At 43.7% G+C, this 16288-nt stretch overlaps 1 protein-coding gene across 2 annotated transcripts in view; it reads right to left on the minus strand.

Annotated features, from left to right (window-relative positions):
• LOC146060304 (membrane-bound glycerophospholipid O-acyltransferase 2-like) overlaps window positions 1-10426 on the minus strand; it is a 53504-nt gene extending 43078 nt beyond the window's left edge. Inside the window, exons 1-3 of one of the 2 annotated variants that reach the window (XM_083173349.1) lie at window positions 10335-10426; window positions 4468-4613; window positions 3011-3088 (exon numbers count right to left, since the gene is read on the minus strand). In XM_083173349.1, coding sequence (XP_083029475.1) covers window positions 3011-3081 — 71 coding nt within the window. In that variant the 5' untranslated portion in view covers window positions 3082-3088; window positions 4468-4613; window positions 10335-10426. Of the gene's footprint in view, window positions 1-3010; window positions 3089-4467; window positions 4614-10183 lie in introns of both variants that reach the window. The other variant, XM_083173348.1, reaches the window with a different exon arrangement.
• Window positions 10427-16288: the final 5862 nt, after the last annotated feature.

The raw sequence follows: 16288 nt of genomic DNA on the forward strand, positions 1-16288 counted from the left end.
ATTTGTCAAACCCAGTCTGTAACATGATAGCTAGGAGCTTATTGGCTGTTGTTTACCACTCTCCACTATCACTTTTTGAAGCTTGATACATCTAGCCTACAGTCCTGATCAGCTCACCTCTTTAGTGCATCATAACCACGTTTTGCTAGTAGTTTTAACCTGGCAGCATATGATTAACACAGTGGACTGAGGGTCTGATTCTGGTGCGCTCGCTAAGCAGTGTACATTTGCTGCTTAGTGGGCGGGTAAGCGCCACCTGCTTGCCAACCATCAAATGATTTCTCTCCCATTCGGTTATTTCTGTTGCCGAAAAGGGGGCGGGCGCTGACGTCTTGTAATGTCAGCCACCTGCAGGGCCGGTGCAAGGCACTGGAGCGCCCCAGGCGAGTCGGGGTGGGGGCACTCCGGGGCCGGGGGTACCTGTTGCGCCATCTGGGGAGTGGGCAGGGGGGTCCATGCTGACGTCTGACAGGAGCCTGCAGTGGTGTCATTGCTGCGTGGGTACCTGTGGCCCTGTTTATAAAGCTGGCGGAGGCGGGGGGGCCCTGCGTGCGGCCAGTGTTTTCAAACCCGGCAGAGCTTCCCCTGCCGCCACATAGCCCGGCGGATAGCGCTAATTATTTATTATTCACTGCAGGGACCCCCCACCGCCGTCAGCTTTATACACAGTGCTACAGGTACCCGCGCGGCAAGGACACCACTGCAGACTCCTGTCAGATGCCAGCATGGACCCCCCTGGTCACTCCCCAGACGGCGCAGCAGGTACCCCCTTTGAACAGTGTCCTCCAGTGGCCGGCGCCCTAGGCAAATGCCTAGACCTGCCTAGTGGTGGCGCCGGCCCTGGCAGGCATTAGCCTGCCCACATTCCCAGGGGAATGCCCAGCATTTTCATGGGGACTCCCATAAAACGCTGGGTATTCCCCGATGCCTTACCCTGTCCGCCCCTGGCTCCCCTCCCTGAACGCTCCGGCGACTGTGATCCTTGCTGAAGGTGTTCGCATAGGGGGTCTGCACATACCCCCCACCATTGGAACAAGGCCAAATTTGTCCCCTTCCAATTGGTAGTAAATTAGGCCCCAAATGTAATAGGATGAGAGAATCAGAGAGATTTTGGGAGAGTTTTACCATTTTTGTAACGCGTCAATCATTTACATGGCACAATGAACTTGGTTTTGCAGTATAAATTATTGGCACTTTAAAAAAATGGGATGACTCTCTCTCCAAAATCTCTCACATTCTGATTCTCTCACCCTATTCATTTGGCCCCAGTCAATGGCTCTACACAGCAGAAAGTATTTCTCTTCATGATGACATATCTAACTGCTAATCATCAAATTCATAAACTGTTATAATGTTTCTGTATTCTCTTCATACTCCCCTTTGAATAAACCAATGTCCCTGCCTTGTCAACAGCATGCGCACCTGCAAGCTTGAGCAGGGAATAGGTCTGTACTTTTTTGGACTTGTCTAAAGCTGTGTACTCACGGGGGCGATAGGGGCTATAATCGCTGGGAATATGGTCGCAGGCGACTATATTTCCAGTGATGGAAGTGTGCCCCGCGCTCCCGTTTTCAGCCCCATTGTAATCGCTGGTCACAGGAGCTTGCTCCTGCGACCAGCTAATTACCTCTGCGGCACCGCCGGCAGAGGTTCCCTTTCATCAGCGACCATCTCTGGTCGCTGATGAAAAGGAGACACTGGGCAATATATTGCTCAGTAATGTATTGCTAGCAATATATGGCTGAGCAATATATCTCCCTCGTGTGTACGGGGCTTACGAGTCTGGCACAGCAGTAATATCATCATTTATTTTCAAACCTTAGACCAGTGGTTCCCAAACTTGAATAAGACCCACAGTTTGGGAACCACTGCCTTAGCCATTGCAACTGCAATGGTGTCATGGAAAACCAGAAGGTCTATGGGCCTTATTCTAGTTCACTCTTTCTGACAAAATCCTTCTTAGATGGACAAAACCATGTGCACTGCAGGTGGGGCAGATGTAACTTGTGCAGAGAGAATTAGATTTGGGTGGGGTTTTACTTCAAAGTGAGATCTATGTTGCAGTGTAAAAATAAAGCAGCCAGTATTTACCCTGCACAGAAAAAAAATAACTCACCCAAATCTAATTCTCTCTGCACATTTTACATCTGCCCCCCTGCAGTGCACATGGTTTTGTCCATCTAAGAAGGATTTTGTCAGAAAGAGTGAACTAGAATAAAGCCCTATGTATCAGAGACCTTGAGCCATCATTGCTAAGCTTTTGACACCATGTAAAGGAGACTAGATGAAAATATCCACAGGATGCCAGAGCACTACATAAAAGGTGTCTTTACTATTGAGAGAAGTAACCAACATGGTTGGCAGTAATGCAACATCTGCCATCCGCAATGTCAGACATCTACATATACAGATACCAGTATTTTTGGAAGATTGAAATATTAGAAATAAAAAAATTGTAAACAAAGATTATACAAAAGAAGAAAACCAAAACTTTAAATATTAATTACTAGTAAGCCTGCTTGTAGCAAATGCTTCAAAAGGTAGTCTGCTACCTTGTCATTGCTTCTGTGTTGGTACAAGTGTGAGAGAGAAAGAGATGTAGTTAAACTCGCTGCCTACAGATGGCAGTGTTTTGGAGACACGCAAATGGACACGACATATATATATATATATATATATATATATATATATATATATATATAGATGAAACATAGGGGGATGGGGGGAGGATAAAAATGTAATAGGATGAGAGATTCAGAAAGTGAGAGATTTGGTAAGAAATCTCCAGTTTTTTAAAGCGGCAATCATTTACACTGCATAACCAGTATGATGTTGCAGTGTAAATGATTGCTGCTTTAAAAAACTGGAGATTTCTTACCAAATATCTCACTTTCTGAATCTCTCAGCCTATTACATTTCACCCATAATTTTGATGACAGTGTACTAATACCAGTAAAGTATTTACCTAGTTAAATAGTTATACCCGCAAAACAATCCTTTAAAAACTTACATATGAACTCTTCTAGCGTCCACCAAAAGAAGCATGAGATAGCATAGGATGACCTCTCCTATGAGAAACATGGTGAGCCTGGGTGTGTAGAAAAAAATGGTTACCAGTTATGTAGTGAGTGAATCATACGTGTCAGACAGGAGAAAGGCGACAACATAGTATAATAGCACAATTTGGAACAGCTCTGCCCATAAGTGCCAGAAAAGATCTATAGCTGTGGGCATCTCACTGATGCTATGCATGTCCAGCCTCAGAGGATTCTCTGATGACCAGGAAAGAGATGCTTTGTCTTTGTCTTTTCCATGTAAGTAGTGTTTTAGGAAGTACTTTACGGCACACAGTGTTCAGGGGAAGACAAATAACAATTGAATGATATTGGCCTGATTCTGAAGTGGCCAAGTTGGCAAAAAAAGCAGGTGAGCTGTTCACAGTCATCATCCCCTTACAGGCGCCATGTTCTGCAGAAATAGCTTGCATGGTTCCTGTCTCTTTCTCCCTGATAGTAGCAGGCTTGGTGGAAGCTTCCTGACAAGCATCTGATTGATGCATCCTGCTTCCTGGATGCAGCTGTGGGGCTGCCACTTGTTGAACCCATGAGATCTCCAACAGGAAAATTACGGTATAAACGCGTGAAGTATATTATGGTATATAGTAAGAATACAGAGGTAAAGGGTTTACTGCTTTAAAAGGGTTCATTAAGATTAAAAACAGAGCTATGCAAAGCCTTCCTCAAAGATGCTCATCTGCTGTTATAACCAGCAGATGAACGGCTTTTCCAGCGATGATGCGGGAGCGCGCAGCAGCACTCACCGTTGGTTCATCGCTGGGGCATACAAACTGGGCGGCTTTGAGCTGAAAGCCGCTCAAACATGCTGTTTTGAGCGACTTTCAGCTCAAAGTCGCCCAGTGTGTATGGGCCTGCATACTGTCTGTTTTACTGTATATGGTGCCCACTATGATGTCCTCTGCATTATATAGTTGTCACTGTGATATTCTCTACAATATATGCTGGTCACAATTATCCATATTACCACTTCTAAATGTTAATTTCAATAACTGGTTATTAGTATTTTGTGGACATGCCCCTGTCCAAATGTGAAAGTACGCAAGTTATTGTAGTCTGTCCATATTTAAGGTTGCATAGTGCTCGGGTAATTAAAATCTGTAGATATAGACATATGAAATGTGTAGTACTTTAATACAATCTCGCAACTATTTTGGATACACACAGAAATACACCAAAACTTCTTTTAGGGGTGTTCATTTAAATTATAAATTAAAACTTTTACGTAAATGCTTCTGATCTGAAAGAGAACACAAGTAACTGCAAGAGTGCGAGTGGCTATCTGCTAAGTTACAATGTGCAAGTGCATTTGGGGCCAATTCTAAATTGGTTCTGATGGATCTGCTGGTAAAATGTGCTTAAATTCTGGAGAATTATAGACATTCTTTCTCACCATCCAAAGCAGTACACCGACAAACATATTCCCAGCAAGGAGGCCACACCATGCCTGACATTTGCACCACACTGAGAGGGAGGCAGGCAATATCGGAACAGGAACGCCAGGATTAGTGCAGACAGCTGTCCGGTCAGGAAGATACGCTGAAGAACATGATATTATTATTAATAATTATTAATTATCCTAAGTTCTTCGAAAGCTGTAATTATATATATACAGTATATATATATACGGTAATGATTTTACACAGATGCCCCTAATTACACATTCACACGTCCAAAGTGCCTTATTTCTTATGTCACACAATGCCACATCAAAGGCATTCTCATAGTGTGATTCCCAAAAAAAGAATTAAAGTGCCAGCAGGTACAACAAAATGTACATGTTAGATTAGTGTGGCACTCACACAGAACATACCAAAGATTACATTAATTGACTATTACAGCAGAAATAATGCCCCATCATCTGCTGGAAATATGGCATAGCGGATAAGTAAATTGTGTGCTGTGGCAACGACAATACATTGTTTAAAGTATGGGAAAACGGAAACATTTTATGCAAAACAATCATTATGCACATCATACCAGCTTTGCCATCATACAGTTGCTCTAATGTTATAATATTGACTCACAGGGCCTGATTCGACCCCCTGCAAAACGAAGCCAGCGATGGCTGTACGCAAGTGGATTGACAAATGGTGGCCATTTGTAGGCAGCAGCTTGGCGGTTGCTGGGAGTGTCCTTGGGGAGGGAGGGCCGCTGACATCAGTAGTGGGCCCCATCTTCCCACAGCCATCAACATGCAAGTCCTCGCATACGCGGAGCTGCACATGGGGGGGGGGGGATAATTAGATGGTGAGTGGATATGAATAGATTTGGGGATAGATGTATGAAAACAGTGATAAGGGAGAAGTGATAAAGTGCTTGGTACTTTATCACTAGCCAATCAGCTCCTAACTGTTAAGTTACAGGCTGGGTTTAAAAGGGGACAGTTATGAACTGAATGACCGGTGATAAAGTACCAGACACTTTATCACTTCTCCTCCCTTATCACTGCTTCATACATCTATCCCTTAACCCTCTTTGCACGGCTATGATTGTATTCACAGCCTTGCACAAAGGTGGATTTTCCCACTGCTGCTGAGCTGACAGGCAACCCAGACAGCAGTGACCCTGAGCTGGTCCCGCCCTGTACATATCCCCCTGTGTATATGTAATGAGCAGGACCCGCTCATTACATATGCATGGGGCGGGGACCCGCTCATTCAATATGCACTGCACTGCATATTGTACAAGACAGGACCATCTCAGCACTCACTGCTGCCTGGGTCGCCTGTCAGTTTGGCCAGTGGCGCCCACCACAGACCCCACGGGCGCAGCTCCCCCAAGCCGCCGCAGGGTCTGCCACATATGAAGCTACACCACTGCATCTCATCATATGGGTGAATAGATACAATTTTTCTGTGTGTACTTCATACTTGCCTACCTGACCCTCTCCATGCGGGAGAAAATGCTCTGCTCCTGGACTTCCCTGGTAATGTATGATTGCCATTACCTGTGGTGAAACACCTTTACCTAGCTCCCCACAGGTGATGACAATCATACATTATCAGGGAAGTCCAGAAACAGAGCATTTTCTCCCGCATGGAGAGGGTCAGGTACAGTAGGCAAGTATGGTGTACTTGCCGAGTATAAAATAGGCCTTCATTTAATTTGTGCATGCCCACATTTTTCAATCTCAGTATTCTAGTTGAAATTAATAAAATAATAATTCTAAAATAAGATAAAGAAAAAAACTAATTAATAGAAACCTTATAACAATTGTTTACAACTTAAGTTACTGCAAACGCAAGTTTGTTCAGCAAAACATAGGAGCAGCATATGGTCTAGTCGGTGTGTACATTGCAGTGGTTATGACCATAATGGGGTAGGTGTGTTTGCTATATGATAGGCCAGGCATTCCCAACCACGGTCCTCAACAGTGCAGGTTATAGTTAAATCCAGGCTTGAGCACAGGTGACTTAATTAGTACCTGAGTGATTCTGATTAAACCATCTGTGCTGAAGCCTGGATATCACTAATGCCCCCCATACACGGTCCGTTAATCGGATCCGTTGTGTGCTTAAACAGCACACATCGGATCGGATCGCATGCCTAGTGCATGCAGTGTGCATGCACTGCAATCCGATACGATGTATAGCTAGTACAAAAAGTATGTGCAGCACATACTTTTTGTACCGTACTATGTGATGCGCGGGAGCACGCATCGCATAGTACAGAACGGAGCCATACACAACGGACCGTGTATGGGCTCCTTAAAACCTGCACTGTTGGTGTGCCTTGAGGACCGTGGTTGGGAATGCCTATGGTAGGCCATGGTTAGCATAGCCATTCTGCTGCCAGTGGCAAAAAAGTAAATTACCTATATTTTATCCAAACAAACTAATTTTTCATTATATAATCACAACATCTATCTATTATCAAATCTTGTGAAGTTTGTGTTTTTGCACCGGATCTTTGTGCTGGAGGAGACTGAGTGCAGAAAGCTGGGTTGCCCTAATGAAGTTCCTGTGCATGGTGGCTGTAATAAGATATCTAGTAACTGTCGTGGAAGGCAATTGATATGGAATTGCAATTAGAAAATCTTGAGATGGCTGAACTGGAACTGGTAAGGGCAAGTAGATGACCAGCTGGAGCAAGTGATATTAAACCTGTGTTGGAACTGGTATTTCTCAGGGACCTGGTTGGAATGGAAGCAACAATGCTTATGAAACAGGGATGGGACTGGTAATGTTGGAATAACTGGTCTGGAGCAGGTGATGCTTAGAAGTTGGGGGATGGGACCGCCAATGCTTAGAAGACGGGAACCAGTAATGTTGGAGATGGAGCTGGGACTGGCAATGCTGGAATAACTGGGATGGGACTGATAATGCTAGACCAATACTATGCTAGGAACAATAATGCTAGAATAACCAGGCTGGAACCAACATTGTTTAAGAAACTGTGCTGGGACCAGCAATGCTTAGAAGACTGGGCCCAGTAATACTGGAGACCAAGACCAGCTGGAACTGGTATTGCTGGAGACTGGGTTGGAACCTGTATTGGGATTCGGTCATTAGGTCTGCACCAACTAGGTCGACAAGCATTGGGTCGACACCCCTAGGTCGACAGGCACCAATGTCGACATGGGTTTAGGTCGACATAGGTCTAGATCAACATGGGTCTAGGTCGATAGGACATTATGTCGACACAATCATTAGGTTGACATGGGCTAGGTCATCAGTAGGGTTACCAACTCATCCCTTTAATCCGGGACACATATTAATTACACAGGTTCTGTGGCAGTTTAAAACCAGGTGAAATGGAGTCTTGAGGTGTGGCAGTTTAAAACCAGGTGAAAGCCAGCCACAGAACCTGTGTAATTAATATGTGTCCCAAATTAAAGGGATGAGTTGGTCACCCTAGTCATCAGACATGGAGTTTTTCACTGTTTTTTAAACCGACATGTGCCGACATGCAGTATTTCATGCCCTACCATCCACTAGAGCGTGGTGGGAGAATAAAATAGTGTGCAGAGCATAGCAAGGCACCGTGCCAGAAGCATCGCGAGCGAAGCTAGCGATGCGAGGGGATGCAGTGCACTTCAAACTGTGTCCATGTCAACATTTGGGTAAAAAAACAGTGAAAAACCCCATGTCGACCTTTTGACTGTTGACCTTGCCCATGTCAACCTAATGATTGTGTCGACCTAATGTCATGATGACCTAGACCCATGTCGAACTTTACCCATGTCGACCTTGCTGCCTGTCAACCTAGTTGTGTCGACCCAATGCTTGTCAACCTAGTTGGTGTAGACCTAACAACCCACACCCCCTGTATTATTGGAGTCTTTTCACAGGTAGAATCTGAGGCCCTGCAGTGCCAGGACACAGAGCGGAATGCCATTGATCCAAGGGATGCTGAAAATGTTGTACTAGCAACAAGTCAGCCCTCCAGGAAGAACATTTATAGGTCCTGCTGGCTATCAATTGGTGGTCTGAATCAGGGGGTCTCTAGCACAGTGTGCAGCAACGCAGTGCATGCTGAAGCGGTCATCGAAAGGTAAGCCCTAAGAACCCCTACAAAACAAAAAGCAGTGAGATAAGCAATGGGGGCGGGGAGATCTCCAATATCTTGGTCTACAGTCAAAAGGTCGACAGCTATTGGTCGACATGGTCAAAAGGTTGCCATGAATAAGGTCGACATGCTTTTTTCATATATTTTTTTGTGTCATGCTTAAGGCACACTATTTTATTCTTCCTTTATGCCCATTGGGATGGTAAAGTATTAACTAGAGCTAGCCACAAATCAGAGTGCATCCCTGGGTCTCCAACCCTGTTTTTTTTTTTTTTTTTTTTAAATAAATCATGAAAATCTCATGTTGACCTTTTTGCTTGTTTTGACCTTTTGACCATATCGACCTAATGCATGTCAACCTTTTGACTGATGACCATTAGCGGTCGACCTTTTGACTGTCTACCTAGACACTGTCAACCTAATGATCACATCCCATCACAAACCCACTGATCAAGTTCTTTGTATTATATCAGCATTTTTTTCTATTGAATTGTTCAGTTGCCATTATATTATGTGAGTGGAATGTGACATATACAGTCTTATACATTATGAAAAATAGCTTGGTGAATGTTCAAAAGTACATAGCCAGGGTCTGGTTGGCTGAATACTTGCAAGGTTCACCACATCATGGGGTTGGGGCTTAGCCCCTCCCCTGCATAAAGCCATTAAGTCCATGATGCCTTTCCCTGGGTGTCACAGCAGGGATAACCATTGATGGTTCAAACCAATGGCTCTCAGTCAATTTGAACCAATGGCACCATCAACGGAGAACATTGATGGTTAACCCTTCTATTGGCATCCCTAGTGTCTTACCCAATATTACACTGATTCTGATATTAGTAGTGGGAGTTCCCCACAATGATTGGTCAATGGCTAGAGCTAGCCACAAATCAGAGTGCATCATGCTGTCATGTGCTGTACAGTATACCAGAAGACATGGTAACAAGTAATTTTATTTTTTATTTCTACAGAGATTGGCAAAAGTATTGGGCTCTGCCACCAATAAAACAAAAATCTTAATCCACCCCCTGATGCATTAGGACTGTACATTTTCTAAAGTATATTTAAAAAAATAATAATAATAGTTCAGGCCCAACTATTCAAATGCACCAAAGTTATTGCAGTACAATTTGCACTGGTAGTGGTACAGACAGACATTTGCATCCACTATATAGTAAGAGGCACAATTATCACAAAGTGCAGGAGAATGCTATTGCGCTTTATTACTTTCCTTTATCAGCACAAGTGATTGGTAGAGCACATCTGTATGCCGATAACGCTATTAATAGCATATTACTTGTTGTACTTGAACAGCTTGTTTCACTTTCATCCTCTCCAGGGTTACTGATGCATGTGTACAAGCCTGCTTTGCTTTCATTCCACAGCACAATCAATACACTTCTTTCATTCATTTGTTTCAGGAAGTCTGCTGATAACCTGTTGATGACTGTCATGGATAGCAGTAACTAATATGCAGAGTTTCAGGCTGCACCCTGTAGTAACTGTTTAGCAATAGCAACATATCAGCCCCGCAGAATTTCACAGACACACATGTCATTCTCATTCCCACATTGATATAAATGAATTATTATATGTACCTGTTCTGTTGGAAGATTTGTGATCATGTGCCTCACAAGATGCAGGGGTGACCCCTCATACACCCCTGCTACCTGCATGTTTCCACAGCCCGGGAGTTACTCTCCTGACAATCAATAAACGCTCTGAGATATACAGTACGTGACACTTTACCTACTATGACAGCGCCCACACACCACACCCACAGAATAAACTGCAAGCAGAAAGTATGCAGCCAGGACAGCACCTTACGCACTGGATGGGAGCTGGAGGGAGGAAGTTTAGGGAGGGTGCATGAAATGAAATACAAAAGAAGGAGTGGTGACGGCTGTTGTGACATTAAAGGAAATGGAGTTCAGTTGCAGCTAGACTAGAGAGTACGTTTCTTAGAGAATGAAATGTAAAAGTAACATAATGAACAAATACATACTTGCATCTTACCCATATAATATAGTATGTAATACATTGTATTTAATACCCTGTTCCACTTCCTGACGTCATCTTTACTGGCTTGTATTACAAAAGTAACAGACTGACTGTATATACTCGCACATTTCATAAAGTAACCCCCAGACCTACTAGATGCCATGTTCACTTATAATGACTACAAATGACAATATTGCATTCACCATCAGTATATAGCTATCTATCTATCTATCTATCTATCTATCTATCTATCTATCTATCTATCTATCTATCTAGCTATCTAGCTATCTAGCTATCTAGCTATCTATCTATCTATCTACTGTATCTATCTATCTATCTATCTATCTATCTATCTATCTATCTATCTATCTATCTATCTACAGTATCTATCTATCTATCTATCTATCTATCTATCTATCTATCTATCTATCTATCTATCTATCTATCTATCTTTCTGTCTATAGATACATATCTATATACGTGGAAATAAACAGCGGCACTCACGGGTTTGGGGGACTATGTAAAAACCGGACCCAGACTAGACTCTGGACCGGACATCAAAATCTGCAGTCTGGAGCTTGTAGTGTCCGGTCAGGGGGGTGTCCCATCCTACTACAGCCTCCCTGTGTGATCCGGACCATCCGGTTTTTGCTACATGCCCGGACCATACAGGGAGGCTTTATTCTCCCCCTCCTCCTCTCCCTGGTGACAGGTGTCACAGACAGCCCCCCCGGACAGGACACCCCCGGACCAGACTCTACAAGCTCCGGACTGCAGATTTTGTTGTCCGGTCCGGCGGACCGGGGGTCTTCCTGGTCCCGTTACTCAGAGTCTCGTGCAATAAGTGTATTCAAACAAAAATCACATCATAAAGCCATAAGTTCTATGGTGGTCGGCTCATTTAATATCATTAAAATTCACAAAGAGAAAGAAGACTTGTTTTGGGGGCACTACACAATAGTGCCCCCAAAATACGTCTTCTTTCTCTTTGTGAATTTCCATGTTTTTCTGACTTAGGGGAGCACCTCCAACCCTCTCAATACAAGCAGTTATTAGCTTAATAAGCAAACCCTTGGGATTTGGAGCATATTTGCCAAAAAAATCTTTTGGCATGTTTATAATACTGCGTGGTAAAGGGATACGGTCATTAGGTCTACACCAACTAGGTCAACAAGCATTGGGTCGACACCACTAGGTCGACAGGCAGGAAGGTCGACATGGGTTAAGGTCGACAGGTCATTAGGTCGACACACACATTAGGTCGACATGGACTAGGTCGACAGTCAAAAGGTCAACATGGGGTTTTTGACTGTTTTTTTAACCAACATATGCCGACAGGTGGTATTTCGTGCCCTACCATCCACTAGGGCGTAGTGTGTCGAGCATAGCTGGGATGTGGTGCACTTGAAACTGTGTCCATGTCTACTGTGTCGACATTAGGGTAAAAAAACAGTGAAAAACCCCATGTTGACCTTTTGACTGTCGACCTTGCCCATGTCAACCCAATGCTTGCGCCGACCTAATGTCCTGTCGACCTAGAACCATGTCAACCTAGACACATGTCGACATTGACCCATGTCGACCTTGCTGCCTGTTGACCTAGTGGTGTCGACCCAATGCTTGTCGACCTAGTTGGTGTAGACCTAACAACCCACACCCGTGGAAAATAGTCCAGTCTACAAAACTATATTCATTTAATATCATTCATACTGCTGAATTGGGCCATGAATTCAGCAGGAAATATGACTCGAAAATTGACCACATTTTCCAGCCGTATTTTGAGGAAGCATGCACAGATTAGTCAGATTCGTGCAGGCTTCTCTGTGTAAAAAATATAAAAATAATTACATTTATTATAAAAACGTTGTGGGGCCCTCTCCCAAGGGAAACCAGCCCCGGGCTCTTTGAGCTGGACCTGGTTTCCAGAGTACAAGAAACCAGTACAAGGCTCTTGGACCGGTTCTGGCTCCCGAAATATGGGGGGAAAATGGAGTAGGGGTCATCCGTATTTCGGAAACCAGCAACGGCTGCAACAGTCAGCAATATCATGCCACAGCCGGGGTAAACTTATAACATAAGGTCTCACTGCCAAAACATGACAACCGTGGCTGTTCAGCCCTGGACAGGGTTTCTGGGGGACTGAGGAAGAAGCCAGAGGCTGACCCACTGGGATGATTTTCATTGGTGTAAAAAAAGAATAAATTACATTGGGTTTAACAGTAAAACTACCAGCAAACCTCCCCCACATGGAGGGTTTTTCAACCTAAAAAATTCACCAGATGAAAAATTAGTCTGGGATTGAATACCCCCCTTAGTGTGAAAGTGTTGGAGCTGTGTTTGCGATGTGAAAGGGATATAAAACTGACTCTCCCCAGCATACTTACAATCATGATGCTGACAGTGGGGATGTCAGCATCGGCATTGTGAGCAATGTTAGAATCTCAGCACCATTCTACTGACCAATGTTGCATACCTCCCAACTTTTGAAGTTGGGAGATCGGGACGTTCGCGAGGCGAAGTCGCGCGCTCCCGAAAAGGGGGCGCGGTCTCGAGAAAAGGGGGCGTGGCCTCACGGGGGGGGGGTGACGCGAACTCCGGCCACGCCCCGTTTTCGCCGCTCGTCGGCGCTGAATAGACGCTGTGCGCATGCGCACAGCGTCTATTCTCGGCAAGCTGGGGGGGCTCCCAACTGTCCCCCCCACCGCGGGACAATGGCGGCCCCGGGCGGGACGCGGGAACGTCCCCGAATATCGGGACGTTCCCGCGGTAAGCGTGACAGTTGGGAGGTATGATGTTGTGATTTCGACATCAGTGTTCTGTCTGCCAGCATCCTGTCTGATCCCTAATGTACAATGGTATTGAAACATATTAAAAAGTTATTTAGAAATGTTTTAATTATGTAATAACAATTGATTTTAATATTTAGTTAATATAATAGTTGATGTTGTATTTTTAATTTGAGCAAACAGTTTTTTATTTAATTTCAAACAATGGTAAATACAAAGAGCTTGTCATGCATTGCAAAATGACCTTTTGTTGGAATTCAAAAATACACACATACTACTGTATCAACATGGCAATAAGCGACAAATTATTCAGTGAAGTCGAAACAAGAAGTTCCACATACAAGTTTCCATTATGGTGGTATATTGCAGGGGGCAGTTGTAAGCGTTGGAGAGAGGTAAACTACCAGCCAATCAGATCCTAACTGCCATTTTACAGTATGTAAGCGAGGTGTACTAAGCCTTGAAAGGTGAAAAAATGGAGTGATAAACTGCCAACCAATTGGATGCTAATGACAATTTTTCAAACAAAGTCTGTAACAAAACAGTTAGGGGCTGACTGACTGGTGGTATATCACTCTCCATTTGATCACTTTTCATGCTTAGTACATCTGGCCCTGAGTTTGCAAAAATTACAGTTCCGAGCTGGTTGGTTGGTAATTTAGCTCTCTTCACATTAATCTCTCTATGGGCGAATGTGTGCAAATTAGACATGAGTGGGGTGCTCCATGTGTTATATACAATTCCAGGTGTGCTGCCCTTTTTTTTTAATTAAAAGAAAAAAAACTTTTTTTTTTTTTTTACTGCAAGTGTCCAATATAATTTCAGAGGAACTGCCAGGTTTGCAGTATAATTCATGGTGCTAAGTGCCCCGTATCAGTCCAGGGGAGCTGTCCTTGTTTTAATGAATATATATATTTTTTTTTTTTACTGCAAAGCCTGTTAAGTGTGATGTATAAGTCCAGGGGTGAGCGATGTGTCATGTATAATTTCAAGGGCGCTGGCATGTGTTTTTTTTTTTACTGCAGGGGTGCCACCATCTGTGCTGTATAACTCCAGGGGCGCCACCATCTGTGCCACATAATTCCATGTCTGCCGCCATGTGTGCCATATCAGTCCAGGGTTGACGCCATCTTGTGCCGACCGGCTACTTAATTCAAATTTAAAATGCAGGAATGGACGAATTTTAGAGAAATAATGGCTATGTTGTAATTGTTGCCATATTTTAGAGGTATAAAAGTAACAAATGGACACTAGTAAGTGCACTTTAAGTAAATAATGTAATATGTGGAAACATAGAAAATTCACAAGACACTAGACACAAGACACTGTAATATAAATATATAAAGATGGGAAAGGGCTTGCAAATGTGGTTTTTGATGGCACTAAATGAAGGAGTGTTTCCTTCTCTTTTAAGAAATTGTTAATTTTACACAAAGAGACTATGATAATAGTATACATTTTCCTTCTCCTTTAGGTAAAAAAAAAAAAAAAGCACCCAATAATATCAGGGACTCATCACTTCCCCGACTTTGTATCAATTCACCAACGAGCAAGATGATAAAACAATAGACAATAGTACTCTGTGACGGAAACGACCTTAAGACACTGCCTCCCCTGTTCCTTTCTAACTACCTGAAGAAAGTATCACATCTGATATCTGATGTGAAAAGGTATCTATCGAAAAATGTCAAATAATTATATAGAACAGTGACCACTTGGGTGACCGCTAGACCTCTAGACCGAACTGTATGTAAGATGGAATGTATGTAAGTGTATGTAAAGACTACTATCTATCTAGCAATTATGTCTTTTATAATGTGATATAAAATTTAATAAAGAATATATCAAAAATCAAAATGCAGGAATGGACAGGCACATTAGATATGATGTATATGACCAGCTTGATCCATTAATTGGTATTTACTGCACTCATACAATTTAGCCCATTTAGGACCCTGTAGCAGTCGCTATCAGTGCTAACACAGGGCGGCCTCTTGCAGTGGCAATTAGTGCGACGAATGGGAATCAAACCTTGGCAATAAAGCTCCGGTCAGTGACAGCACAGGATTTATTACAGGAAATTGATCCCAGCACCCGTCAGGCTAGTGAATAGCGCTGGATCTAGAACGGCTATCTGATTCAAGTTCGCAACGAATGAATGGACAGGCATATATGGTGAATGTGACCAGCCTGATCCATTAATTTGAGTTCACTTCGTTCATATAATTTAATCTAACAAGGACCTTGTAATGGCTGCTATTTAGCGTTAGAACAAAGCGGGGGGCGGTGCAGGCAAATCGGGGGGGGGGGGGGGGTCAGTGCAGGGAACCAGGGAGCTGGATAGGGCAGCGCCAGCAGCGGGAGCACTTTAAAAATAAAAAAAACATTCAAATGATTAGGATGCCGCTGATTGGCTGAAACCTCTCTCAGCCCATCAGTGGCTGTTTTTTTTTTTTTTTCAAGTGCTCCCGCTGCGGGTGCTGCACCCCTGCCCAGCTCCCTAGTTCCCTGCACCGCTCCCTCCACCCGGCTCTCTGGTAGCCGGCATCCCCCGGCCGCTGCCATCCCCCGCCCGGCTCCAGGCAGCACATAAGATTTAGCAAATCCTATGTGCAGCCTGTCCGACCTCCCGACTCCGATCCGATGTGCACGAGACCGCGCATCGGGTCGGAGGGGATGTTTATATGTGCGATTTGGCCTGATTTCATGGCCCGATTCTTCTGAATTGGGTGAAATTGTGCCCAAATCGCACAGTGTATGGGGACTTTACACATGGTACTTCACAGGGGTAAATTTACTAAGATGGGAGATCTATTGAAGATGGGATGTTTTAAATAGCAACCAATCAGATTATATCTATTAATTCTAGAAGGTGCTAAATAAATAAGTAGAATCTGATTAGTTGCTATTTATCTT

This window comes from Crinia signifera, chromosome 2, assembly GCF_055691185.1.
Source record: "Crinia signifera chromosome 2, ASM5569118v1, whole genome shotgun sequence".
In the NCBI taxonomy this organism is placed as follows: Eukaryota; Metazoa; Chordata; class Amphibia; order Anura; family Myobatrachidae; genus Crinia; species Crinia signifera.